This window comes from Lathamus discolor, chromosome 14, assembly GCF_037157495.1.
Source record: "Lathamus discolor isolate bLatDis1 chromosome 14, bLatDis1.hap1, whole genome shotgun sequence".
Lineage (NCBI taxonomy): Eukaryota > Metazoa > Chordata > Aves > Psittaciformes > Psittacidae > Lathamus > Lathamus discolor.
Window position 1 is genome coordinate 5,703,213 of NC_088897.1, and position 24,205 is coordinate 5,727,417.

Sequence of the window (24,205 nt, forward strand, 5' to 3'; positions counted from 1 at the left end):
CGTTTATTTGGAGCATTGAGACTCCTCTAAGTATAATGAAGGTCAGGACTTTGGGAGATGGATCATTACGTTCAACAGTCCCCAGCATCAAAGGCCATTCGCTAAGAAGTTGCGAGGCCAGCAGTGGTAGTTCTCTGCTGTACCAGCTGCCTCTGGCTACTGAGGCACTCTGCTGTGCTTGTAGACTTTTGGTTTGGGGTCTGTGTGTGTGTTTTCTTGCTGGCTGTGGGGAGGGGAGGGTATTTTTGGGTTGTTGGGAGGCTTTGGGGGGCTTGTTGCTGCTTCTTTTTTGGTTTTGGTTGTATGAGATGATACACACCAGGCAGGCTGGAGTGCTCTACAAGTGTCATAACTGAAAAAGTCACAAACTATTCAGGCACTTATAGGATTGTAGGGGAGGGTGAGAGCAGCTGCTCATATTGTTGGGAAGCTGAGTGTTTTCATAGAAATACAGCTTCTTCTGCATCCAATTTATGATTTCAAACACTACAGCATGACAGTCAGAAAAGAACTTGGCCTTGGCATGCCAGCTTCTGTTCATAGAGCTTTCCTTTGGTTCACTGCCTCTTCCTCCATCACGTGTCTGTTGAATTCAAGGAATTAAGACATCACTTTCAACATTGAGATTAAGCCTAACTTGACTTCTGAGAGATTTTAAAACTTCTGTGTCTACAGCATCTCCCATAAGAAACCCCTGAGCTGGATGAGCTGTGCAGTATCAAGTGTTAGTAGCAGGTTAATTCAGCTAAGAAGTTTCTGAAGGAAAAAGAAGCTTGGAGATTCAGCAGGTATAATGGGAATGTAGGTGTGTAACTGTGGGGTTGCCCCGCAGAGCTGTTGTCCTTTTGAAGCCCAAGAATGGGCAGGGTTAGAGAGTGCTGTCATTGTCCTGTGTGTGGCTCTTGCAGCCTTGATGACCACCTGACAACATGACCTTTCATAACATTTGATCAGGTTAAGACGTATCTGGAGAACCTAAAATCTGGGGTTTGTGATCCTGTAGTATGGTGTCCTGTGGAGCTTGATTTCCCTTAAGAGACTGTGTGTCCCTGTGTTTGGGTCCTGATTTTGAACCAGATCGAGTGGTTGAGGCCCCTGGGACAAGCCAATGATGGTGTATGGGCTGAGGTGCTTTTAGAGACGTGCCCAAGGCTACATTACTTCTCTGTGCTAAGGTTGTTGATTCTCTTATCCCTAGCTAATTATCTGTTAGCTGGAATCTATAGATGGCCAGAGCTCATTCTGGAGCAGAGACAACATGCATAACCAGAAGCAGAAGGATGAGCTAGGTAACTCCAGACTTGTTTTAATAGTATTTACACACCTTTTGGTAGTGTTCCAATTGTGAGGGAGCTTCCCAGCTTTTAGACAGTACACAGTATCGCTAGTATCTAGAAAGGTGCTCTCCATCTTCATCACCACGGCTTTGAGAACACTACAGTTCTGCAATCACCATTTCAAGATTAGGTTGGTGTTTTGCCCTTTCTTAGGGGCTATACTCAGGTCAATCTAGAGACCGAAGTGGGTGCATAAAATGTGTGCTTGGTAAGTGGAGTAAGAACTCTTATGTTCAGGGTGGGGACTTTAACCCCTCTAGCCTGACCTCCTGTATCATCACATTGCAGCCAGGTCTCTTACGGAGTGCACTAGCTCTTGTTTGAGTTCAATAATGCACTTCCTAGAAAGGCAATCCGCTTGGATGCAAGGATGTAAAGGGATAGAGAATACATCCCTTCTTTAGCATTTTGATCTAGAGGATAATCACTCTGTAGCAAATGTGAACCAGATGATTCATTCTAATTCCAGCTCTCAGACATTGTTCTGGTTCTTGCTGTGCCTTTTCCCACTTGATTAGAGCTTAAAGAACTGTCGTTTTTCTCCCCATGATAGAACTTGCACGCTGTAATAAAACTGCCTCTCAACAACCTGTAACGGCAAAATCCAGCAATGTCTCTAAGCTAGAATCTGTTCCTTTTAAGAGCTAGTAACCAGTGATTTTAGCAGTTCAGTCATATGAATCATCCTGTCAGTAAAGGCAATTCCATCAAATTTTTTCCAGTTCCCTCTGTTTTTCCTTTACATAAATCTCATGACATGGCTTCTGCTCTGCTTGTCTGCGAGTGAAGGTGTTAGGGTTGGCTGTAAGACCATGTAACTAACTGCCTAACCACTGCCTCTTTGTGCTGTGCCTGTAGATGTCTCTGAGCTCCAGCTCCTCTCTGTTAGAAGGATGCTCTTACAAGCCCCTTCAGCTTGGTCCTGCATTGCTCCGTGTTTGACGGCCATCAGAAGCCTGCCTGAAATTTGGAGCATATATGTTGACTTTTAATAGTAAATTGGTATTTGGGCTGGTTTCTCTTTTTCTGGGGATTTTCTGGATCTAGGGGATTCAAAGATGTTACTCCCCTGCTTTTTTAGGCCGTTACTTTAATGTGCTGGAAGCCACCTTCAGCATCAGCTGTGTTTGTGTGCTTGGTATTGGTCACAAATGAAATGAAAGAAATGAAATTAAACTTCAGTTTCTTATGAAAATTGTACTTTCCTAGTTGCTTTCAGGGGAACAATTTGATCCATAAAACTAAGGTCCTTTATTTTCTCTTACCTTATAATCTCATTAACATCTGAACACTGTATTTTGTGCACAAAGCCCAGGAGCAGACCATAGACATTTGAGGGCTTCTGGATAGTTTGGCTGGTGTCTGTGTAACTCCTTGAACCTGTAGCTGTGTATAGTGTCTGATAGGTCTAAACTAAAGTATGCACCAGTTTTGCCCCCACTCCTGGGCAAGCTTTGTGGTCTTTGTGAAGTTATTTCACCCTTCCTTCATTTCCTCCTCCTTCTTTTCAATTCTACTGTGTTGTTTTGGTTTTGTTTTCCTTTTGGGCTATATAATATTCTGGGTGAGCACTGCCATTGGACCGCATTACATTACACCACTTGAATTCTGAAATCAATGGGAATGTGAAGTTTTGTTAGTATAACCTTTACCATACAGTCAGTCACAGCTGAACTGCAGTGCTGCTATGGAGAAAAAAGTTATCCCCTAGACTTCAACAAGTCAAACAGAACTATTTATCCTATGTTGATCCAGATATCTTTCTGTTACTGAAACTAGCTTTGGGACATCAGTGCAGACCTACTGTCAACACAAAAACATCACCACTATTTGGGAGTGTCGTGTGTCATTAGAAATTGTGTTTGCTCTTTTCCTCAGCATCGTGCTGCCCCAGGAGCACTGAGTCTTGCACTGACACACCAGGAAGTGCCCCTTTCTCTGCAGCATCCTGGGGGTTCCTTCTGCAGTGTATCACCAGATTCCTGCATATCCCGGCTCTGGTGTCACCGGGTGGGAGCTGTGTGGGAAGGGTGTGCCAAAAGCAGGTATGCCGAGAGCACACAGACCGCATTGTGCTGTGGGCAGCTCTGGCTTCCCGGGAGGTGGGTGACAGGGGGGTTGTTTAATTGCGTGTCCCGGAGACAGAGGCTTTAATAATGATTCAGTTTCGATCAACAAACAGAGAAATGTGAAATCGTAACCCCCTGTTCTTGGACAACTGCACGTTAGCTCTCTAGCAGACGTCTTACTTCTGGTTTTAGCGAGCTTTTGTAGTTTTACTACAGGTACGACAGGCTGGAGCCACTCTGCTTTTGAACCACTTTTATCTCTTTGAAGACTCCTCCTTTTGAAATTAAATTTCTCCTGGCCTTTCTTAGCTCAAAGGTGTAACTTTGTAAGGGAGCGCGATGAAACTATGTTCGGGGTGGGGGGGACGACTTTGGAGCAATTTTACTCCCTTTGAAGATGCACGTTGTTCCTGAAGCTGCTTCTGTGCACTAGGGAAACCGTCTGGGGCCGAGCAGGCAGCCGCGCTGTTGGCAGCGCAGTGCAGCATGCCCTTACCCTGCACCACGCCATCGCCATTCCCTGGGCAGCATCTGCGACCAGAGCCAGTTCTGACAATAGGCAGATTTGGGCTGATTTGTTCGTAAAACCAGATCTGCGGGCGGGCTTGTGTGGACGGGGTGGAGCTGGCTGCTTGATACAAGCCAGCGTTGTTTGGCACGCTTTCTGCAGCTAACCACACTGTTCTGCTACGAATGTGTCCCACCCCCGGCGCGCAGCGCTGCAGAATAAAGGGAGCTGACGGCTCAGCCCCACATGCCGGAGGGGCCGAGCGGGTCGGCGCTGAGGCTGCCGCTGGCCGCGCAGAGGTGATGCCCTCCTGCCTTGTCGGCCGTCGGGGCGGAGCGCGCTCGGCCGCGGAGGCGGAGCGCTGCGCGGGTCCCGCCCCGCCCGGCAGCTGTCAGAGGCGGCGGCGGCGGCCGCGGGCTGCGGCGCTGGGAGCGCTCCGCCGGTCGCTCCGCGGTTGCCTCCCCGCAGCCCATGATGTGCCTGGAAAGCGACGGCTCCTCCGGCAGCAGCCCGGGCTGCGGCGGGCGGCTGCGAGCCGGTGACGAAGAGGAGGAGGAGGACGGCGGCGGCGGCGAGCGGGGCTGCTGCGGCCGGGGCGCTGAGGGCGAGGTGCAGACCCTGTCGGGCAGGATGAACCCGCCGGCTACCGGCAAGCACCCCGAGCGTGCGGCCGCCCTCCACAAGGCGCCGAGTCTCGGCCGGGCGCGGGTGGCGGCCGCCGGCATCCTCAGCGTGGGCAACGTGCTCAACTACCTGGACCGGTACACGGTGGCAGGTGAGGGCAGCGCTCGGCGAACCGCCCCGTGAGAGGGCGCGGGTCCGCGGCGGCAGGAGCCATCCCCCCGCCTCAGGGACAGCCTCCGCATCCCTTCGTGCGCCGGCCGAGTGCGGGGGGCACAGCCGTGCTCCCCCGCCGGGCTGGGCCGTGCGCTCCGGTTGGAGCGAGTCGTAGGGACGCGGTGTGGCCGGCTGCGGCTGGTGCCCATTGTGCAGCCCCCCCGGTATTGTTCTCCAGTTTGTGTGAATTTCATGTAAAACCAGAGGAGGTGGCCTTTGTTTGTCAGGGCTCGATGGCGGAGTTAAGTGTTCGGTGGGCTCCTCGGAAAGGAGTGATGCGCAGAGGTTACTTCATGTGATTTTTCTGGGTGATGGAGGAACGCTCCTGCTCTCATTGACTGGCGTAAACGCTGCGGGTGACAGGTGCAGCCGCTGTCTCTGACTAGTTAAACGGGGGAATGCGATCCCTTGTGTTTCCATGGGTGAAAATCCCACTGAAGCAAACCACCTCTGCGTTGTGTCTGCTGAGTCCCTCCAGCCTGAAAACCAGACTGTCCTTCAGCGCTTGGCCAAGGAGGGTCCCTTCTCTGCAGAACTCCCGAGCTGCCCGGTAGTTTCTGCAGGGATGCAGGAGGCAGCTGCATTGCACTTCCCAAGGCAGCTCTTCTCTTGAGGTAAACGCTTTAAAGCCATGCACTCCTTGACCGATATGTTTTCTCAGCTGTACTGTGCGAAAGGCACTATATGCCTGTGTGACTGCTACAAGTAAGAAGCTTGGCTCCGAAAGAAATGTGTGTTAGGACGTTTACTGTACAGTCCCTAGAGGGGACTCCTGATTTATTCTTGTCAGGCAATAACAGGAGGGAAGATGATGATTACTGAACTTTTGGTAATTAGAAATGAAGTAGGCTTGTTGGTATTCATCTGTCTCATGTAATTAAAATATAATACATATTCTGTGTTTGGCAATACTGATAATTTTATCTTCAGAGCTCATAAAGGGGGTTTGTGCATGTATAAATTTTGCTCCATGCATATACATATTTTAATCACTAGGAATCAACGTGGTGTTAAACAAATCAGATATTTGCTTATACAGCATTAAAATAATATATGTTTGTAGGGCGGTAATAGAGTGCAAAGGACATAAATCACTGACATACGCTGTTGTCAGAGTAAGTTGGCCAGGTTGGCTTTGTTTTGTCTGAGGTAGCGAGACAGGAAGGATTAGAACCAAAATTTAGCTGACACTGTTGTGGCTTTTTTATTGCTTTTTTTTAGACAGGGCTTGTTCCTTCAGGGGATGTAAAGGCCAGTATTGAGAGGGATTGAATGCTCGGTTGGCAGTCAGTGTGTTACAGGAGGAAGCTTGAAGATGCAACGTTGATCTGTTGTTATTGAAGGAAATTGTAGTTTGCTCCCTTGTCCACAAAAAAGAATCTCTCTATTGGAGAGTTATACTGCAAAGCACCATTTTTCTTCAATGCATAGAAAGTTTCCTTTCCAGGGAGCTATCCCGCCCTTGTGCGCTATCTTCTTCACCTATTTGCTCTGGTACTTTCAGTAAGACCTTTGTCATTTGATTATTTTTTTTTGCCTGAAAGAAGGCTTGGGATGCTCTGGCGAAGGGAGGGAGAAGCAGCATCATTTCTGGGAAGGCTGGAAAGTGCCTGCCCAAACAGAGGATAAAACCGCCTGCCTGCTAAGATGTAGTATTGCCAGTCCCAGCTCTGGGATTGCCAGTGTATTTCTAGGATACGCTCTGGTTTCACAGTGCTCAATAACTGCCCTGTGGAACTTTTCTGTTAGCATGCAGCTTGATATCAAAGGTGTAAGATCTCAGCCATCAGACTTCCCTCTGGGGACAGAATCAAGTTTTGCATGATCTTGTTGTTTTCTTTCAATTGGTATTTATTTCTCAAACTGGTGTTTTATAAAGTGCTAATCCAAACCAAGAAATAATTTTAATCCAGTCTTAATAGAAGAGTTGTGGTAATAAAAATGTTGTGTTTTGAGCTCAAAACTGACTTTATAATAATGTCTTCTCTAAAAGCAATCTTTGCTTTTATATTTTGAGTCTTTGTGCATACCACATACTTATGTGACGAGCACTTCCATATGAATCAAGCTAGCACTTTGAATATTCAGCTCATGTCTCAAGACAGGTAATAATTAGTGAATACAATTCTTCAGACCTTCAAAGTGCATTTCAAATATGAATTGTTGCAGCAACTCCAATAAGGGAGTTTAACACTACCCACGTTATGGCAGGGCAAGTAGCATTAGAAGTTATGATTTACCTAAGGCCAGTGAAGTGTTGTGAGAACTGGAATTCATTTTGGGTTTCAGCTCTGTTTGAAACAAGTGCTAGAGGAGCAGCAGCGCCAATGAAAACTGGTCCCTGAGGATTTGTGTCTCTAGGGTGATCAATCCTGTGGGTTCTCTGACGTCAAATAAGAGCTGACCTCTGTCATTAACCTTTCTCTTCTTGTCTTTCAAGTGTCTTTCCTCTACCCAACCATTTTTTAGTTTTGGTTTTGGGGGGTTTATTTATTTATTTATTTAATTAATGAAGTTGTTTGGACCTTGGGGACTTCTTCCTGCTGTCAAATTTAGCCAAAAGCAGGTCAGTGGACTCAAAGGTGATGAGCAGGCAGCTGACAGATGGACATAAGCAAACAGAGCATCCAGTTGTATGGGCACAATGCTACGAGTACAGCTTCTATCTCACTTGAAAACTTAAGTTGCAATCATTTTGGCTTTCATGGTGAGAAATACAAGTATAAAAAGGGCAAGTATATATTTAGCGTATGTATGTAAGTAGTATATGCAAGTAGGTATTTAGTCACTAGAAAAGAAAGATCATACATGGAGTTTCTTTGTTGCAAGTGTAATTCTGTGGGTATCTTCCACTATTTTCTAGCATAAGCACATGGAAGTCAGGTAACACACATCCAGTCACACAGGAAATCTTATGTAATAGAAAGAAGCAGGCTGACCTCTCCTATAGCACATCTTGCTCCTAAAAGTAAAAAGCAAATGCTTTTGCTAAAAGTAAACAGTAAATGTGGCATATTTCAGTGTATATACTCTGGATACAAAGACATTGTATGTAATGAGTTGTTCTTGGACAATCTTTTCTCTGGTGCGAAAACCAAGGAAGTAGCTGCCTGTCTTACTTAGTTCTGATTTAAGGACTTCCCAGTATGGACTAAATGAGTCTAGGATGGGTTGTGCCTTTTGGTATCTGGGATATTCCATGACAGAACTGGAGTGCAGTTTCTGAGATACAGGACATACACAGCTTCACGCCTGACATACATTAACTTGCAGCTCTTTGGGGAGCACAGTGACGAAACTGGGCCTCCACTGAGGAGTGGCCTGCTTCTTATGGCTTAAAAATAAGTTTCTTCCAATACTTTAAAAGCTAAAAGCCTGCACAGGAATAGTGGGTGCTTCAATATTGTCCTTATCTTTACGCAGAGTTGGAAATTGCCAGTGTGTATGAAGAATGTTAAAATATCTATTTTACTTATTTGGGAGAAGCTGCCCCAAACAAAAAGTGGGAGTGCCTTTACTGTGGCTCTTCTAGAGAAAAGATTGAAAACTCTGTGCTGAACATTACCAACTTGAAGGGGAATGATCCTCTGCAATTTTCTTAATAGGTCTTTGATCATACTGAAAACAGTTGCCTGTAGAAAAAGCATTCTTTCAAGAGCTGTGATGTTTTTCTGCTGTTCGGAAAGCCAAGAGTAAGGAAAAGTAGCAGTAATGAAACCATCATACACTGTAGATTACCTGTGAAACAACAGCAGTTCAGCCATCTGCTGATGCTGGGACATATCTTCTTCCTTAATGAAGTTTTGGGAAAAGTCATCTCGCCTTCAGAAGCTTGGAATGCGGTTTCACAATTATGCCATGGATGACCTTTTACTATGCCTGCTGTTGACGATGAAAATAGTCTTGCTTCATCAGGGTGTCACCTCCACCTTCTAATTCAGACGCTACTTCCTGGCATTGCTGGAGTGTCTTTAATTTAATGGTAATGATTTAATCAAGCTGGAGGACTACCCAGCAAAGTAAGCGAGTCTTCCTATGCCACTCCAGAAGGGGAAACAGAGTTCTGGAGTGTCGGCGATTTGCCTGTGGTAATATAGTTAGTGGCAGAGCCCTGGCTGGTATTAGTTCATGCTTGAGGTTCTCTCCTCCTGTGATGCAGTCTGCCATAGGCTTTGCGCTGCTGTGTTTGTCCTGTAAATGCCTGTAACTTGCTAATAACCATATTTGTATTAATTAGCCTCTCATTACAACACATAGTTGCAAATCAAATTCCATTCTTTGAAGATACATACATGCAAATGATTATTGAAAGTTGAAAGTCTAGTTTAAAACTATGCAGTACAAGCTGTAACTGAAGGGTTAGGAAAGGTTCAACACTAACTCTCCACTGCAAAGGTATTCGGGAGGTTATAAGCCAATAATGCTTCTTTTTACTTGTGAGCTCACAGTTGTGATAGTAATATATTGCCTCGTAGCGCCTTTCATACTGAATTGTCTTCACGCAGTCTGAGATGTTGCGTATGTAATGGGAATAGGGAGAGTCTCATTCCCCCATTGTAAAAGGACTATGCTCAGTGCTTATAGTTTCAGGGAGGAAACCATTAAGTGGCAGTGCAAGCTCTGTATTATTTGTCTCCTGTTGAGCTAATTTTAGCCTCAGACTCAGCTGTGGAAGGAGAGTAATGTTGGAAAACTTTAGAACAGAATATTGGCAGAACGTACTTGAGCCAGCAGTGCCACTAGCTCATGTGTGTGAGGATCTGCAGTAGTACACAATGTTTTGCTTGGACAGTAGGTACCTGTTACTGCCTCAGAACTCAAGAAGTCCTCCACTGTGAGCAGAAGCCACAAGGATGGAACCTCATGCACTTCCCATGCAGGTGACACAAAGTCCTCTGCAGCACAGTGACAAGGACTGTGTAGGAGCATCTATTTCTCTAACATTGTGTTTTCCCTGTGTGATGGGCTCTGTTGCACAGTCAGCTGCTTCCTGTTTGCCAGTTCTTATGCGAGTTGGCAGGATTTGTTCAGAGTATTTTACATTTCAAGTGAATTCTTATTATGTTTAATCATAGTATTCTTTCTTCCTTGTTATGTAGGTTTGCCAGATAGTAGCTATCTTTGTTATTATGTGCAGATTTTCCTGTTTGACTCTGAGATCCTCTTTCATGCATGTTGATTAATTTTTTCCCCAAAGCATCCAAGTCATCACAGTCAGTGAATGTGGCTTTTATTACATAGAGTTAAGGACCTCATAAATATTGAATATGTTCTTAAGAATAATGTGATGATCTTACTAGTCCCTTCATCTCTGAGACTTAGTATCAGAAGATATGTGGAAAAGCTTCTCTGGAATTCTGTAATCATTCCTTAGGAGTTTTCAAATACGATTCCAAGCTGTAATAGGGTTAAATTCCAACAGTCAACTTGGTTTTAGTTGTTCCTGTTTATTATACATATATTCCTTATTGCTTATTTGATGTACATCAGAAACAAAGAAGCTGCTGATCAGGTAGCATGATGGGCTATTAAGTTCTACAGATGTTAAAAGCTGGTGACTTTGCCTGTAATATGAAAGTCCATTGTCTGGGCTTTCAAGTGCTGAGGAACTTGTGATTGGAAGGTGCTAGAATGTGTTGCCTGCATCAAATGCAGTTCATAAAGGTCTTGTGGTTCTTTGTAACTGCTAATCAAGGTTCACAGTACCTGTTGAAGAGATTCAGTGGGAATGTATAGTTTCATCTTACAGATAAAAATTAGGAAATTTGGAAATGAGAACTCTGCTGGGTTCTTTGTTTGCATTAACATTGCTTTATGTATATTATAGACCAAGACGTTACTGTGCAGCTTCTACTGAATCAGATGGTGCACCCAAGGTACTTGGAATCCATGTGTATCAAGAGATATCAGAGAGCTGTAGGTCATGGATGTGAGAGTCTAAAGGAGACAAGAGACAGTATTGGTTAGTGTAAGGGGCCCTAGGAGATTAGCAGATATAACTTATTTGGTAGTCACAGTCACCAAAGAATGAGGAGGGATATACAGTGGTAGCTTTCAGCAAGTATTTGCAGACAGGATCTACCAAACATGATGGGCATCACAGGCGAAAGCAGGAAGATGTCTGTTGGAAGTGGATGATGGAGGGTAACACCTTTCTGCTGGTTGTGGAAACTGGCACTGTGGATGTAGGGTGATGAGCGTTCTAGGAAAAACTAATGTATGTTCAAAATGAGTCCTACAGAGGACCTGTGAAGTGCCTAAGGGGCCATGGAAGTTAATAGGACTTGAACAAAATGGGCTTGGGCTCAGAGCCCAGACAGGTATAAGTGAGGTGAACAACTCCTGGTGGCTTCCAGAGAAGTGTGGGTACAGAACATAGCATGGACCTTTCTTGAAAATTGCATTTTTTGTGAACTGCTCTCAAATTCTTGGTCTGGAAGAAGCAAATCTGAGACAGGTGTAGGGAATATAAAACCCCAGACAACATACACCCCAAACCACCAAACCCTTAGGTCTGAGCTTTTTAACTACCAGAGCCACTTTGGGTTTGGGACTATTACAGTAGTTCACTGTGCTGTTCATAACCTGGATGAGCACTTTACTTAGAACTGGCACACACAGTAGGCACTTGCACATTTGTTTTTCTGGTTTTTGACACATCTGTTTTCATTGTTATTTTGTGGGTGTTTCTGTCTTATGTAACCCAGCTATTTCTGTAGGGTTGCAGGGAAAGGAAGTGAAAGGGAGGGAACAGCAATTTCCATGCTTCTGGTTTTACAACAGTATAAATAATCAGGAGAGTGAGGATGTAAGGGATCCTGGATGGCTGAAGGGAGGTAGAAGCCTTCACTTCTGAGGTCATTCCTTTGGATCTGTTGCCGGTCAGGAGTGGCTGAAGGTTTATGTTGGAAAGCTCTGGAATGAGCTGTTCAGGACCTTCTCATGGTCTCTTTCCACTCTTCCTGGTGCTGTATTTCCTCCACGCAAGATGCGGCTGGGAACCACTATGTTATCTCTCAACATATAACAAGGCATTGAGTTCTTCTGTCAGGTTGATCCTTCTAGAGGTTGATAAAGCAAGTCACGAGAGCAGTGTTGCTGCTCCCACCTATTCTGTACTTGGGGTTTTGAGGCCGTAAATCATCTTTCTCCATAAAGATGTTGATCTGCCACAACTGAAATCACAGAGCAGTTCCAGCTGAAGAGAAGGGAGAGAAATGCAAAAGAAAAATTCAATTTTATGCCTTGCCAGACTTCAATTCAGGCTTCAGCAACACGAACATACCAGGGTTATGTTGCTGAACAGCATTATCTCCTATAACAGTATTATCTCCTCTAGGCTTGCTTTTCTTAATACCTCTCCTATGTGTCTGCTGGTGGTCAGTAACTGCAGTGGCTGAGCAGAACAGCAGAGGGAAAAGATCAGGGTTTTTATGGAGAAAAGCTGCAGGAGCAGCTTGGAGCTTGGCTGGCAGAATGAGAGAACCACATGCTGGAAGGAAAATCCCTTCAGCCTTGGCATGTGAGGGGTTTTTTTTGTTTTAAGGCTGCATTGAACCAAAACTGCAGTAATCTGTTTTCCTCCTTGTTCAGGCTTCTGCCAGTAATTATGTAAATAACAACACAATTATTTGTTTCATAGCCTCCCATTTTATTTGTGTTAGAAACATGTCATTATTGTCTTAGACTGTGAGCCCTGTGTTCTTGGCAACATGCAAAACAAGAAGGGTGGGTGAACTGACAGAGTCAATGTGATTTCTGTCTGTGCGAAGCCAGCAGGTCTTGAATTGAAAGTACCCAAAGGTTAACTTAGGTTGATATGGCTGTCCTATGATTCGATGATCTGCTCTCTCTGCATCTTTTCATTTCAGAGAAGTGATCCTTTGGGAAGAGCATGCCAACAAAGCAGTCCAGGTCTGAAAGGAGGGGATGTCTTCCCTTGTTGATTTGCAATTTTCACTTCTCTCTGTGTGTCATCTCTGTATTTCGTGATTTGTGCCTGTGTGGTAGTGATGACCTTGAATGTTTTGCATTTACATTGGCATATATTTGCCTTAGTGCAGTTTTGCTACCAGCTGTGCAGTCTGGGAGGTTTCCAAACCACTCTGTGCTTTTGCTCTATACTCGTCAGTGAGAGTTTCATTTATTCACATTTTCACATTGCCTTTGCATTCTAGGGGTGGATGCCCGTCCCTGGCAGTGTTCAAGGCCAGGCTGGACACACAGGGGCTTGGAGCAACCTGCTCTAGTGGAAGGTGTCCCTGCGGGTGGCAGGGGTTGGAACTGGGTGAGCTTTAAGATCCCTTCCAATCCAAACCATTCCATGGTTTAGTGTTGGGTGGTTTTCTCCAACAGGCTAATACTTGTGAGCTTTATCCCAGCTAGACCACTGCAGCTTGGCTGTCCTAAGCAGCGTGAGTTTAATAATTTGTTGTGACGTTAGCTGACCAAGTTGCACTATTATCCAGGCTATAGTAATCAAACAGGTTGGTGTATGAAATGTTGGTTATGGGACACTGAATCAGGGCAACTTAAGCACTTTGGGGCAGGGACTCATTTTGTGCAGTTCCAAGCATGCTGTCACTGCTAAATAATAATTAATGCAGAATTGCAACACTGTTAATAAATACTGTGTAAGTGAAGAAACAGGCTGTGCAATAAGGAAAAAATGATTTCTAATGCACCAATGTGGCTCGTAAAGAGTGGTTGCATGTGTTTGTGTGTTAGGCTATTAGGACTCAAATACTGCTGCAGCTATGCTAATATTAAAACATCTGTAATAATGTTGTTATTTCCGTCTAGCAGCCAGAAATGGTGCCTGATTTCAGGATAACAATATATTCAGGAAGCCAAATGCCCAAGGGCCCCTGATGACTGACAGCTACAGTGCCCTGATTAAAACTGACAGTTCCTGAGCAGCTCTGTCTTGGATGTGTTGGATCTTTCCTTGATGTGTTGGGTCTTGGGGAAGAGAAGGGGGGAAGGACCAAAAGCAACGTGATACGATAGTGCTAGATGAGACTCTTTTTCTTTGCATTTTATTGAGGAGTTTGTAACTCCGCAGAGCCAAACAAGATACTTGTTTACTTGAGTTACTTGAGTAAGAGTGCTTGGAGGGGCAAACATTGATCTCTCCATTATGACTCTCCTATAACAAGACGTGGAAATTACTAAGGTGCTCGTTTCTAGTCATTGATTTTTGACTTAGAACAGCAGTGTGCTGAGGTTCCTGGGCTTTGGATGATCAATTAAGCTACAGTAAGAAGTGTGTGTGTTTTATTCCCAACTGGTGTTAAAGCAAGGGAGAGAACTTTTTCCTCTACATGATTGGAATCCCAGCAATTTTGTTCATCCGTGTTTGCACACAGACTGCACGGACAATTGAACAATCCCTAACAAAACCCCTTGAGTCACTCATCAGAATGTGAGCTTGTTGGGTGCTGATTCTGGCTAAAGGTTCGGCACTTGCCCACTTGTACTCCACACAGTGAGTGTATCTTCTGCCCTTTCCTTCCTGCTTTCTCCCCAACAGCATTTCCTAGCTGTCAAGGTAATAACTACCTTTATTTCATTTCTCCCTGTGTTCATTTAATCTACTTTTTATATGTATGCAGGCTCTAGATGCGCACGAGCTGTTCGCAATGCTTCCCTAGCCCTCACTGCTGTGTGTTTGCCAGCTCTATGGTGTACTTTCATCTGCACAGAAGTGCCAGAAAAGCAATAAAATTAATGAGGTTTCTTCTCTTGTCTGTTTCATTATAGCAGGGTCTTGGTAGAACTGCTAAAACTTAGAGCAGCATGGTATTTCCATCAGAAAACATATATTTCTATGTAGTCATTATTTGCACCTCTTATACATTGGCAAATTCCAGCTTGGCATGAATGGATTCTGCAGTTACTTTGTACATTTAGACCGGTTTTGGAAGCTAGTGCACTGTTTTGTATGTGCTTTAGCATCCATGAAACTGGGCAGATCTTTCACTATGTAACCAAGTTTTGGGTCATACTTAAGTTGCTAGTGTTGGGGGCACTGCCGAAGTGGGCTTCTTTCTGAACCTGGCAGTTTCAGAAGCTACAGATGCTGTGCAGGGAGAACAACTGTGCTTTGTGGAGCGCATTTCTAGTGAAAACACACGTTGAGTCACCGCATAGCGATCGCCCTTCCAGAGGTTGTCTTGTATCATGCTTCAGTAAAGCTCTTGGAAGCTAAAATGCTTTTCCAAGTAGGGTTAAAATTAGGTTTGTCCTTAAAGGTGTGCAAAGATGAATCTGCTATTAAAGCATATTTTTGGTAGCTATTCGAGGCACAGTGGGTGTACTTTAAGTTATTATAAAGCTACCAAAATTATCATGGTTTTGGACTGTGGAGCAAGACAGATTGCAACAATAGCTGAGGAAGAGAGAAGTAAATCACTTTTTCTCTGTATTCTCATTTGGAAGTGACTTAAAATTAGTAATGCTTCTGTAGTCATACTATGCTCAAAAATACGTTACAGTATAAATGTCAAACTTGGTACATCATTGCAAGCTTACGTTTGCCTCACAAGTGTACATTTAAATCGCTTGCATCGCTGAAAGCCACTTAACAAGAATAAATTAGCAGTAGAGCTGATGTTTGAATAAAAGCACGAGTTCTGTGAATGGCTGGATAGAGGTTTTTCTCTGTAAGGACATGCAATACAGTCCGAATCGGGATTTAACCTTGACCAAAATACTTAGCCAAGCTCTATTATACCATCCTTTCACATTTTCAATGTGAATAGAAAATATGTTCATCACCGTTTAGGAATTACTGGACTTTGCAACCTGATGATATTTGGATTTATTCACTCAAAGACTTTATGCTGCTGAAGTACAAACTGCATTGATGATGAACAGGAGAGATTTCCTATGCGGTTGCTATCTGTAGCTAGAGATCTGTGTGTACAAAACAAGCCCAGCAGCAGGAGAGTTCGGTTTGTCTCCATAGTTGTGAACGTTCAGCCTCAGGTCTCAGCAGAGACTGTCAGAGAGCAACAGTTAGGATCAGTCATGCTGTGGACATCACTTGTTAGTAGATTTAAATCACTGATCTGATAATGAAGCTGTTTGTAAATGGCATTAATCACACGTGTGCCTGGCAAACCCAGTATTTTTCAGTGCTTCAATTTTCTTGGTAGATTCAAACACACAAAACCTTTTGCTTGCATGAGTTTGGCTGCAGTGAAGGAAGCTCTAGGAAGAACATTTATTAGCAGCACAAGTTTTCTACTGTTTTGCTGTTTTCAGGGGTTTCTTCTGTTCTGCAGGAGTAAGGTTTGAGTTTTCTTTATTTTTTATCAGTGCCATTGACATAATATAGAAGATCCCTGTCTGCAGCTTCTATTCAAACATGTGGGCTCCAGTCGCTTCTGCTAGTATTGAGGCATAAAGACAGGAGACCTAAAACACAGATCTTAGTCATGCAGAAAGTTTCTATTTTTAAAGAAATAGGTTTGTAAGTATGGTGTTTCTAAGCTGTATCCTCTCCTTTCTAATTATACACTTGAAATATTAGGATATAGAATTTTGCAAGTATAATTTAGACTCCGTCAGGTAGTGCCATGGCAATTTTAAGGTAGGCTTAAAAAAAATTGCACCGAAATATCTCAACAAGAGCAATTTTATACCTTAGTGATATTCTTGGGCTTAGTCTGGAGGACCTGGTCCTAGACTCTGGTTTTGTGTTTCTATTTTCCCCTTTCAACCCAGAATGCAATAGGGACTGGGTTGTTCCGTCTTTTAAAGGTATAATCCCTCTCTAAGATTACAAGGCTCGAGGGAAGCACGAGCACACTCTGGGTACTTTTAGGTTGCATGTTCTGGTTAGAAAAGAGTCTCTCAGCAACTCTTAAAAAGACAGGCGGTGGAAGACTTGGTAACTGCGAGACTTACGGGTGGAGCATCAGTCTGCGTGTGTGGTGCTGTGTTCACACAGAGACCAGGCCCTCCCGCTCTGTGATGGATTTCTTTTAATGGATTAGTTTCCCTTTAAATCTGGGATAGCAGTTTTCCAGTCAAAATTGCTATGTGGCATGTGGTTTGCTGAGGGAAAAGCAAGTAATTTCTTGTCTACCAAAGGATCATGCCATGTCAGCTGTCTGATCCCCCTGTAATTTTGCTGTGGACCACTGCTCGGTACCCCTGCTGCTGAGACTGCAGCTGCACGCGCCCTGTAAGTTCAGCATGGATGCTTAGATTGTCATCGCTCTTTTATTTTCCCTTCCTTCTGTCCCTCCCCCAGGCTCTCATTGTGCGTAATCAAATTAAAGAGTGACACCAGCCCCAGTGGAGAAGAGCTGCTCTGTTAGAAAGCTGTCCCTCTGGAATCTGCACACAGCCCTCTTCATGTGCACCTGCCATTGCTGGCTGCTGCTGGGACCTCGTGTGCCAGCAGCCTGCACTGAGAAGTGTTCCCTGTTCCTCCTATCTCCATTAATAGTTTTAAGGACACTTAATTCTTTGCAAATCTCCTAAAGCTTGGCTTTGTCCATAAATACTGCATTATATTTTTACAGGGTCCAGTTGAAGAGTGCTTTGTAATGAAAGCTAGAACAGGCAGTATTGAGGTTTCTGTTAAATCCATAAACCTAGGCAGCAGCACAGCTCACCAGTGATTGATGCCAAGTGATAACTGGGAGGATGCTGGCTCTTTCGAGACAGGAGCAGTGCCTTGTGAAACACTGCAGACTTCTATTTGAAACCCACTGTAGGTTGGTAAAGCCTCTTTTGCTGTTTCTGTTCAGATTTTCTGGGCATTGTGCCTTCTCTGGGGTACAGGGCTGCTGCCCTTTCCCCAGGCAGGATGCTGTGTGCCAGGCACACGTGCCCCAGCAGCTGCACGTTCAGGAGGATCAAGAAAGTAAAGATCAAGTGTGAAATAGCCACTGGGCTCTGAGGCTTGCCGGGTCTGCTGACTCTGCACAAGCCCTTCTACCACGCTTTTCACTGCCTGATGAGCCCCTTGGAGTCAAACCAACCCTTTTCCAATGTGAAAATTTGAAACCAGGACATTTCCTTATGCCATGAAGCCATCTCATTGAAATATTTTACACTTCAAAGTAATCACTTGTTTCAATCCAGAATTCTTTGATTCCATCCTGGCTTTTTATTGACTCTCTATCATTGAAAATCATTCAAACAGCATTGTGCAGTGGAGCTTCCTGGGAGCCCTACATGAACTAAGCTGCTAACTGGGGCACTTGGTTGCCTTTGGGGTTCAATGCTGCTGCTCCCTCATTGTGAATAGCTTTCATGTGATGTTTTTGTTTGGGCAGTGGATGTTGCACATCTATTTGGTGGGTATTAGAGAGAACTGTGCCCATGGAAGGGTAGGTCTCTGTGTCAGAAGTGGAGAATGGTGGTGGAACTGAACAGTGTGCAGCCTGCCTTGTTGCTTCTGCTATTGCACTCTTAGGAACATTAATCTTTTAGCTACTAAATGTCTCTCATTGGTGTTTGCTAAATGTAGATACTAATGTTCAAGCAAGCTCAAACAATGGAAAATACATGAAATATGAACCCATTCTTTGTGCTCGGGTGGGATCATTCATCTCGCTTTGGTGAGGAATGTTCACCTCACATTTCCGAACATTGTATTCAGCAGATGAGCTGTTTCCTCCTCCTCTTTCAGGTTTTGGTTTCTCCTTTGGAGACCAGGGCTAAGAGGCCATGCTTAGATGGACTGTTAGAGTAATTATCACATAGAAGAGGCATGGCTTTAAAGATGCTGTTGTGTGACTTTACTGTTATTGATTGGAGGGGGGTGGGAACTGGCTAGGTTCTTGTTTGTGTTTCCATAGTTCAGCCTGTTGACATGTAGATGAGCAGGAGTCACACTGGGAGAGAGCTGCCTATTCACTCTAGCAGTCTCCCCAGCTGGAGAGAAGACTGAAGAATGCAAGGGAACCTCGAAAAACACCAAAGCCTACAGCAGACAGCCTCCAGTCAAGGGGCTGATTTGCAAAGGGTATGGATATTCTGATGTTGCTACTGAGTTTTATCTTTGCTGGGTCACTGTCACTGTTTTAATAGCTGAAAGAAACCTCCTTGTACAGGGATGGGCCTCATTTCACACATGCTAAGGTAAAGAGTGTAAATTATGGGGAATCGTCATTCCTACACAGTTGCTCTCGGCCCAGTTTCATGGAAACTTTAACAACAAAACAAATACAAAACTTTTTTTTTCTTTTTTTTTTAATAAAACCCCCTTAAAAATAGAGCTAAGGTTAAAAGGAGACTGTGTCTAATTCTGTTAGCATTGTGGTCCTCATTTGTCGCTCCTGGGGACCTGAATTCCTCACAGATTGCTGGTTTCTCTGCAGATCTGTAATTCCCACATGCTGTAATTTTGCCTTAGAAATGTTGGCCACTGTCAGCTCTCTGTTTCTGAGCTGGAATTTTGAATGTTTTAAACTCCTCAGCATGGTCTTTTTCTGTTGAGCCTCGGTGGAGGCGTTTGCCCCTCAGGGAGGATGGAGCAGAGGTTTGCTGTGCTGTGACAGAGAGCATTGATGAAGCAGAGGTGGTGAGCAGGGTGCTGGGGTGCAGAGCTGCCTCCTGGATGTGTGAAGAAGATGCCTGGATTGTGTGTTTGCTGTACAGAGAAGTTTGTGTTGTTCAGCAGCAGTGTAACTGTTGAGAGGAGAACCGGGCTGGAGAACCAGAAGCTATTCTAGGACACCTTAAATGTGAGATCAAGAGCCGCTGCAGGAACAATTCTCTTTGCCATGCAAAGTCCAAGAATCTCCCAAATAACGTGTTCTGTTCTTGAAGTCCTGTCAGCTGGTGGAAGGGTCAGATATTGCTGTGAGTCTTTGGTTTGAAATCAAAGCTACGTGCTCAGAGTTTCAGCTAGCACCCAGTCTCTCATTTTAGGCCGTATGTTTAATTATGTCATGTCATAAACTGAAAGAACATCATTTATTATAAAGTCTGAAAACTTGAAATGCTGAGATGAAAGGAGAGGTGGATCTGAGTTGCACTTTCATCTGGTTTTCATCACGGTGCTGTTTTGTTGGGCTTGTTTTGTTTGTTTTGTTTTAGGACCCCTGAGAAATTAAACCTTATTCTTTGTTGTCTGCTTTTTACATCAATTTTATCCTCTGGGTATCCCCTGTTGTTGTTATAACAGTTTCTATGTGCACAGCCTTAGATGGATTTCTCAAGTAAGAGGACATGACAAGTAAATGCAATTAACTGAACTATTCAGATCTTCAAGGGCTTATGATGTAACCAGTGGATGGAGGTCGGTCTTGAAGTACAAAGATACTCTAGGATTCAGATCTTTACACTTTCCTGCTCAGCTCTAAAACTCAGCGGAGTTCTGCTGTTTACTGAAGTAGTCACGGGTGCTTCTTAAACAAATCTTAAATGTCTGGAGAATACTTTTTGGTTATACACTAATCATAGAATGGTTTAGGTTGGAAGGGACCTTAAAGCTCATCCAGTTCCAACCCCTGCCACGGGCAGGGACACCTTCCACTACAGCAGCTTGCTCCAAGCCCCTGTGTCCAACTTGGCCTTGAACACTGCCAGGGATGGGGCATTTACCACTTCTCTGGGCACCCTGTGCCAGGGCCTCATCACCCTCACAGGGAAGAGCTTCTGCCTTAGATCTAACCTGAATAACGATGTATTATTTCCATTTACGGCTAGGAATTGCAATTAAGGGCACTCGTGCTGTGCTCTGCGCAGACAGATAACAACACTGACTGCTGGGGCACCGGAGCGTTCTGCTTATGGATCACCTTTGCCATACCTGTGTGCACCTATTTTTCCACTGGCTTTTCCCTGTGTGTGATAGAAGCACCATTCCATTGGCAGCCCTCAACAAGTAAGGCTGACCCAATATTACCTCTGCTTCTGATCAAATTAATGGGGTTCTGTGTTGTTTAATATGAAGCAGAATACTGGGCCTAAGCGGTTTGCAGGCTGCAGATGTGCTGCAGCAGTACTGCAGTGCACTTCTGTGCAGTCCCTGCTACAGCAAGAAGGCAAAAACCACATTCTGTAATTTTATGAAAGAAGAGTGTGCAATTTAAGCTAAAAGCTTTACTTGATAGGCTGCAAGCATTTATTTTTGAAATGTGCTGTGAAATGTTAGTAGTGGCTTTGTGGAAAAATGTTGGATTGTGAGGGAGGAATGTTTATTTTGGGTTGAAAAGTTTCAGGAAGGAAATGATATTCATATCTTGATCAAAGTTGAATAAAGTGAAGCTTACATAGAAAATAGCCTGGCTGAAGTATCTTCATGTTAGTGAGAATACAGGGCAATTGCAGGGTGTTTATACTGTACAACCGAGATAAAGATTTTACTACTTTGTTTTCCTGTGTTAGGAAGGATAAATTGAAGGAGGACCAGAGGACTCAAGCCAGGTTTTGGGCAGTGCCCTGAAGTATTGCTGTTCCTATTGCTGCAGAGTCCTAAGGTCCACAAGAGTACATCCTATGGCAGGAGTCCCTGTGCTCTCTAATCTGCTCCATCCCTGTAAGTGGGGCTGGAAGCAGGACAGCAGAAAGCAGACAGGGAGGAGGCTCCATGGTGTAAGGGGACTTCAGCAGGAACGTGTGAGAAACAGACAGCCCACGTTCCACCCTGTGACCACCCTGCAGACCTACCGCATGCTCCTCTCTAGCTCTGCTTTCACGCCTTGCATAGCATGTAAGAACTCCTCACAAATCACCAGTACTCCCAGTGGCCTGTAGGTTAGTTGTTCATTGTTAACATCATAATGTTGGGGAGGATGCTGATGTCTGCCTTGAGTTTGGAAACAGAACAGCAACTAGAAGAGGTCAATCCTGAAATGGCTTCTCATAGAATCATAGAATGGTTTGGGTTGAAAGGGACCTTAAAACTCACCCAGTCCCAGCACCTTCCACTAGATCAGGCTGCTCCAAGCCCCATCCAACCTAGATGAAAAGTATCTTTTCATTTATCCACCCCAGTTGTTTTCAAGCTGCTGGAACAACGCTGATGCTTCCCTCACTGCCTCCTGTTTGGCAAGGCCTTTCCAGTGTGGCAAAGCAACATGCTCCTGCAAATGAAGAGGCAGTTCATTTGTGAATGAGTTCACTTGCATACCTAATTCCCTTTCACGCCTCTTGCTTGCAGCTGATGTTAGTGTGTGTTAAAACATGAAGCTTTCCCTGTGTTATGCTGAGAAAGAACTGTGTGAAAGGGAGAAAGAGGGAAAGGGGTTTTAAGTAAAACCATGATGATGGATGGCATTTAAATACCTCTACTTTGTAGAAATTGGTGATGTAATTCAGTGTCTCGGTATGAAGGACTCAAAGAGGAAACAGATGCAACTCAAAGCACTTTAGGAGGCTCTAGAGCTAGTCTGCATCTATCTGGAGCAGTGGAGGTGAGGATTAGGACATGCTGCTGAAATAATGGGTCTGGTAATTTCTGAAGGCTTAGCTGACTATTTGTAGATATTAGCATTGTTAAATTTGTCTTACAAGGCAAATTAGTCATTGTTTTCTGCAGGGAGGAGAAAGTGAAGGAAAATCCCATTCCCTTTTTCCTCCTCTTTCCTTTGCAGGTGCTTTTGCTCTGCTGTAACAGTGGCCATGGCCACACAAGTGGTTGCTTTGGCAGGTGACTTGGGGAGCAGCAGTAACCAGGGCAGGGCAGGGCAGGGAGGTGGGAATCAGCCGCTGCTAAGCAAAGAACTGGGACACTGCTGATCAGATAAGAAAGATGCAGCAATTAATTCTTGTGGGGATAGAACCACAGCCATGGAGCTTGTCCTTTACAAGGCCAGGTGGCCATAGTAGTATTTTGATAGCAAAGCAACAGGCAGAGGATCTTAGTTATTTAGTTATCTGCTTTAGATATTTAGTTATTTAGTTATTTAGATATTTAGTTATTTAGTTATCTGCTTTAGAGGTGCAGAGTTTGTTTCATAGCAGCTACATGAAAAAGAGGGTGTTGAGTTGGTCAGGATAGAGTCATCGCATTGTTTAGGTTGGAAAAGACCATTACAATCACTGAGTTCAACTGTTACCCTGTCACTGCCAAGGCTACCCCTAAACCATGTCCCTCAGCACCACATCTACACATCTGTTAAATCACTTTAGGGATGGTGACTCCACCACTGCCCTGGGCAGCCTGTTCCGATGCTTGACAACGCTTTAGTCAAGACATTTTTCCTAATATTTAATCTAAACCTCCCCTGGTACAACTTGAGGCCTTTCCATCTTCTCCTATGAGGATACCTGTCAGAGGGACGTGTTGTTTTGTTGCATTGTCCTTATGTGTCCTTGTTATCTTTTGTCTAAGCAAGCTTTTTGTAGGAGGCATCATCATCAAAGGGTGCTGGTGGTGTGTGATGGAAACTTTCACCCTACTGTGAGTAATTGCCAGCGTAACAAGTGGGGCCTTTCACATTTGCCATGAAACTTAGAAATATGAGTCATTTTTTGTGTGTGATTGACTTGTATTCTGGGTTTGGAGCCTGGATTTTTGTGTGTTTTGGGGATTTTCTGCACAACCATAAGGTTAAAGGCTTCAATAACTGCAGCAACAGCTGTTTTAAGGAGGCTGCCAAATATCACAAGGATAAACAACCAGGAGATGGCAGTTCTTAAATCCTACTTGTTCAAAAGTTAGCACTGATCCTGGAAGTGTTTCTTCAAAAAGCATGAGGCCGTGTGTGTGCTGTTGTCAGGTGGGAACCTAAAACGTGACAGATGTCTGCTGGTGGCTCCAAGATTTGCCTTCTGTGGAGCTTCTGCTTAACTTGCTGAAGTGAGGAAGGTTCTTATGGCTCCATCTACCTTTGTTAACCTCCTTCCTCCAGTTCTACTTTCAAATTTATAATCTTTACCCTGGATTAGCCCATTTCCCTAAAACTTGCTGTAAAAAGAATGTCAAAATTCTATAGTTCATATAGTAGGGAATGAAGAAACCTTTTGCGTATGTGTTTAAGTAGCTCTTGCCATTAGGTTTAAACTGTTTTGTTGATGCTGTTGCTCCACCACAGCAGAAATCTCACTCCAGCTGCGTATGTGAAGGGTGTAAGTAGCAGTACTAGCAATTTTCTTCAAGAAGTTCTTTACATCTGAATGGAGCACACACAAAATAAGGCAGCTGATCTGACAAGCAGACCTGCTGATGGCTCCAGGAAAACGGGTTTGTTTTTGTTTTCAAAGCAGTTTCTGCAGTTTTTCTCCACTTCTCTATTGCACAGTTTAGCTGAATGGAGATGTATTATGCCTCTAGCGCACACAGCAGGATCCTTCTGTCTATAGATGTTTTATGCAGTCTTTTCTTTTTGCAGTATCCTAGGGTGGTTTGCCTGAGGTGAATTTTCTCCTCAGCCCCCAAAAGTGGCATTAATGCAATGTAAAACGTAGGAAATTATGCTAAAAAGAAGGTAGGAGGAGGACGGAGCGTATTTGCATTTGACAAATGTCTTTGCCATTTCTAA

The 24,205-nt window shown here is 44.2% G+C and overlaps 1 protein-coding gene across 5 annotated transcripts in view; it reads left to right on the plus strand.

The window, feature by feature from the left end:
- The first annotated feature begins 4,316 nt into the window (after positions 1-4,316).
- Positions 4,317-24,205, plus strand: part of LOC136021813 (sphingosine-1-phosphate transporter SPNS2-like) — a 129,043-nt gene continuing 109,154 nt past the window's right edge. For all 5 annotated transcript variants that reach the window (XR_010615892.1, XM_065694435.1, XM_065694438.1 and 2 more), the window contains exon 1: positions 4,317-4,689. Coding sequence is in view for 4 of the 5 variants with exons in the window: in XM_065694435.1 (XP_065550507.1) it covers positions 4,386-4,689 (304 nt within the window). In the remaining variant the exon portion in view is untranslated. The remainder of the gene's footprint in view (positions 4,690-24,205) is intronic.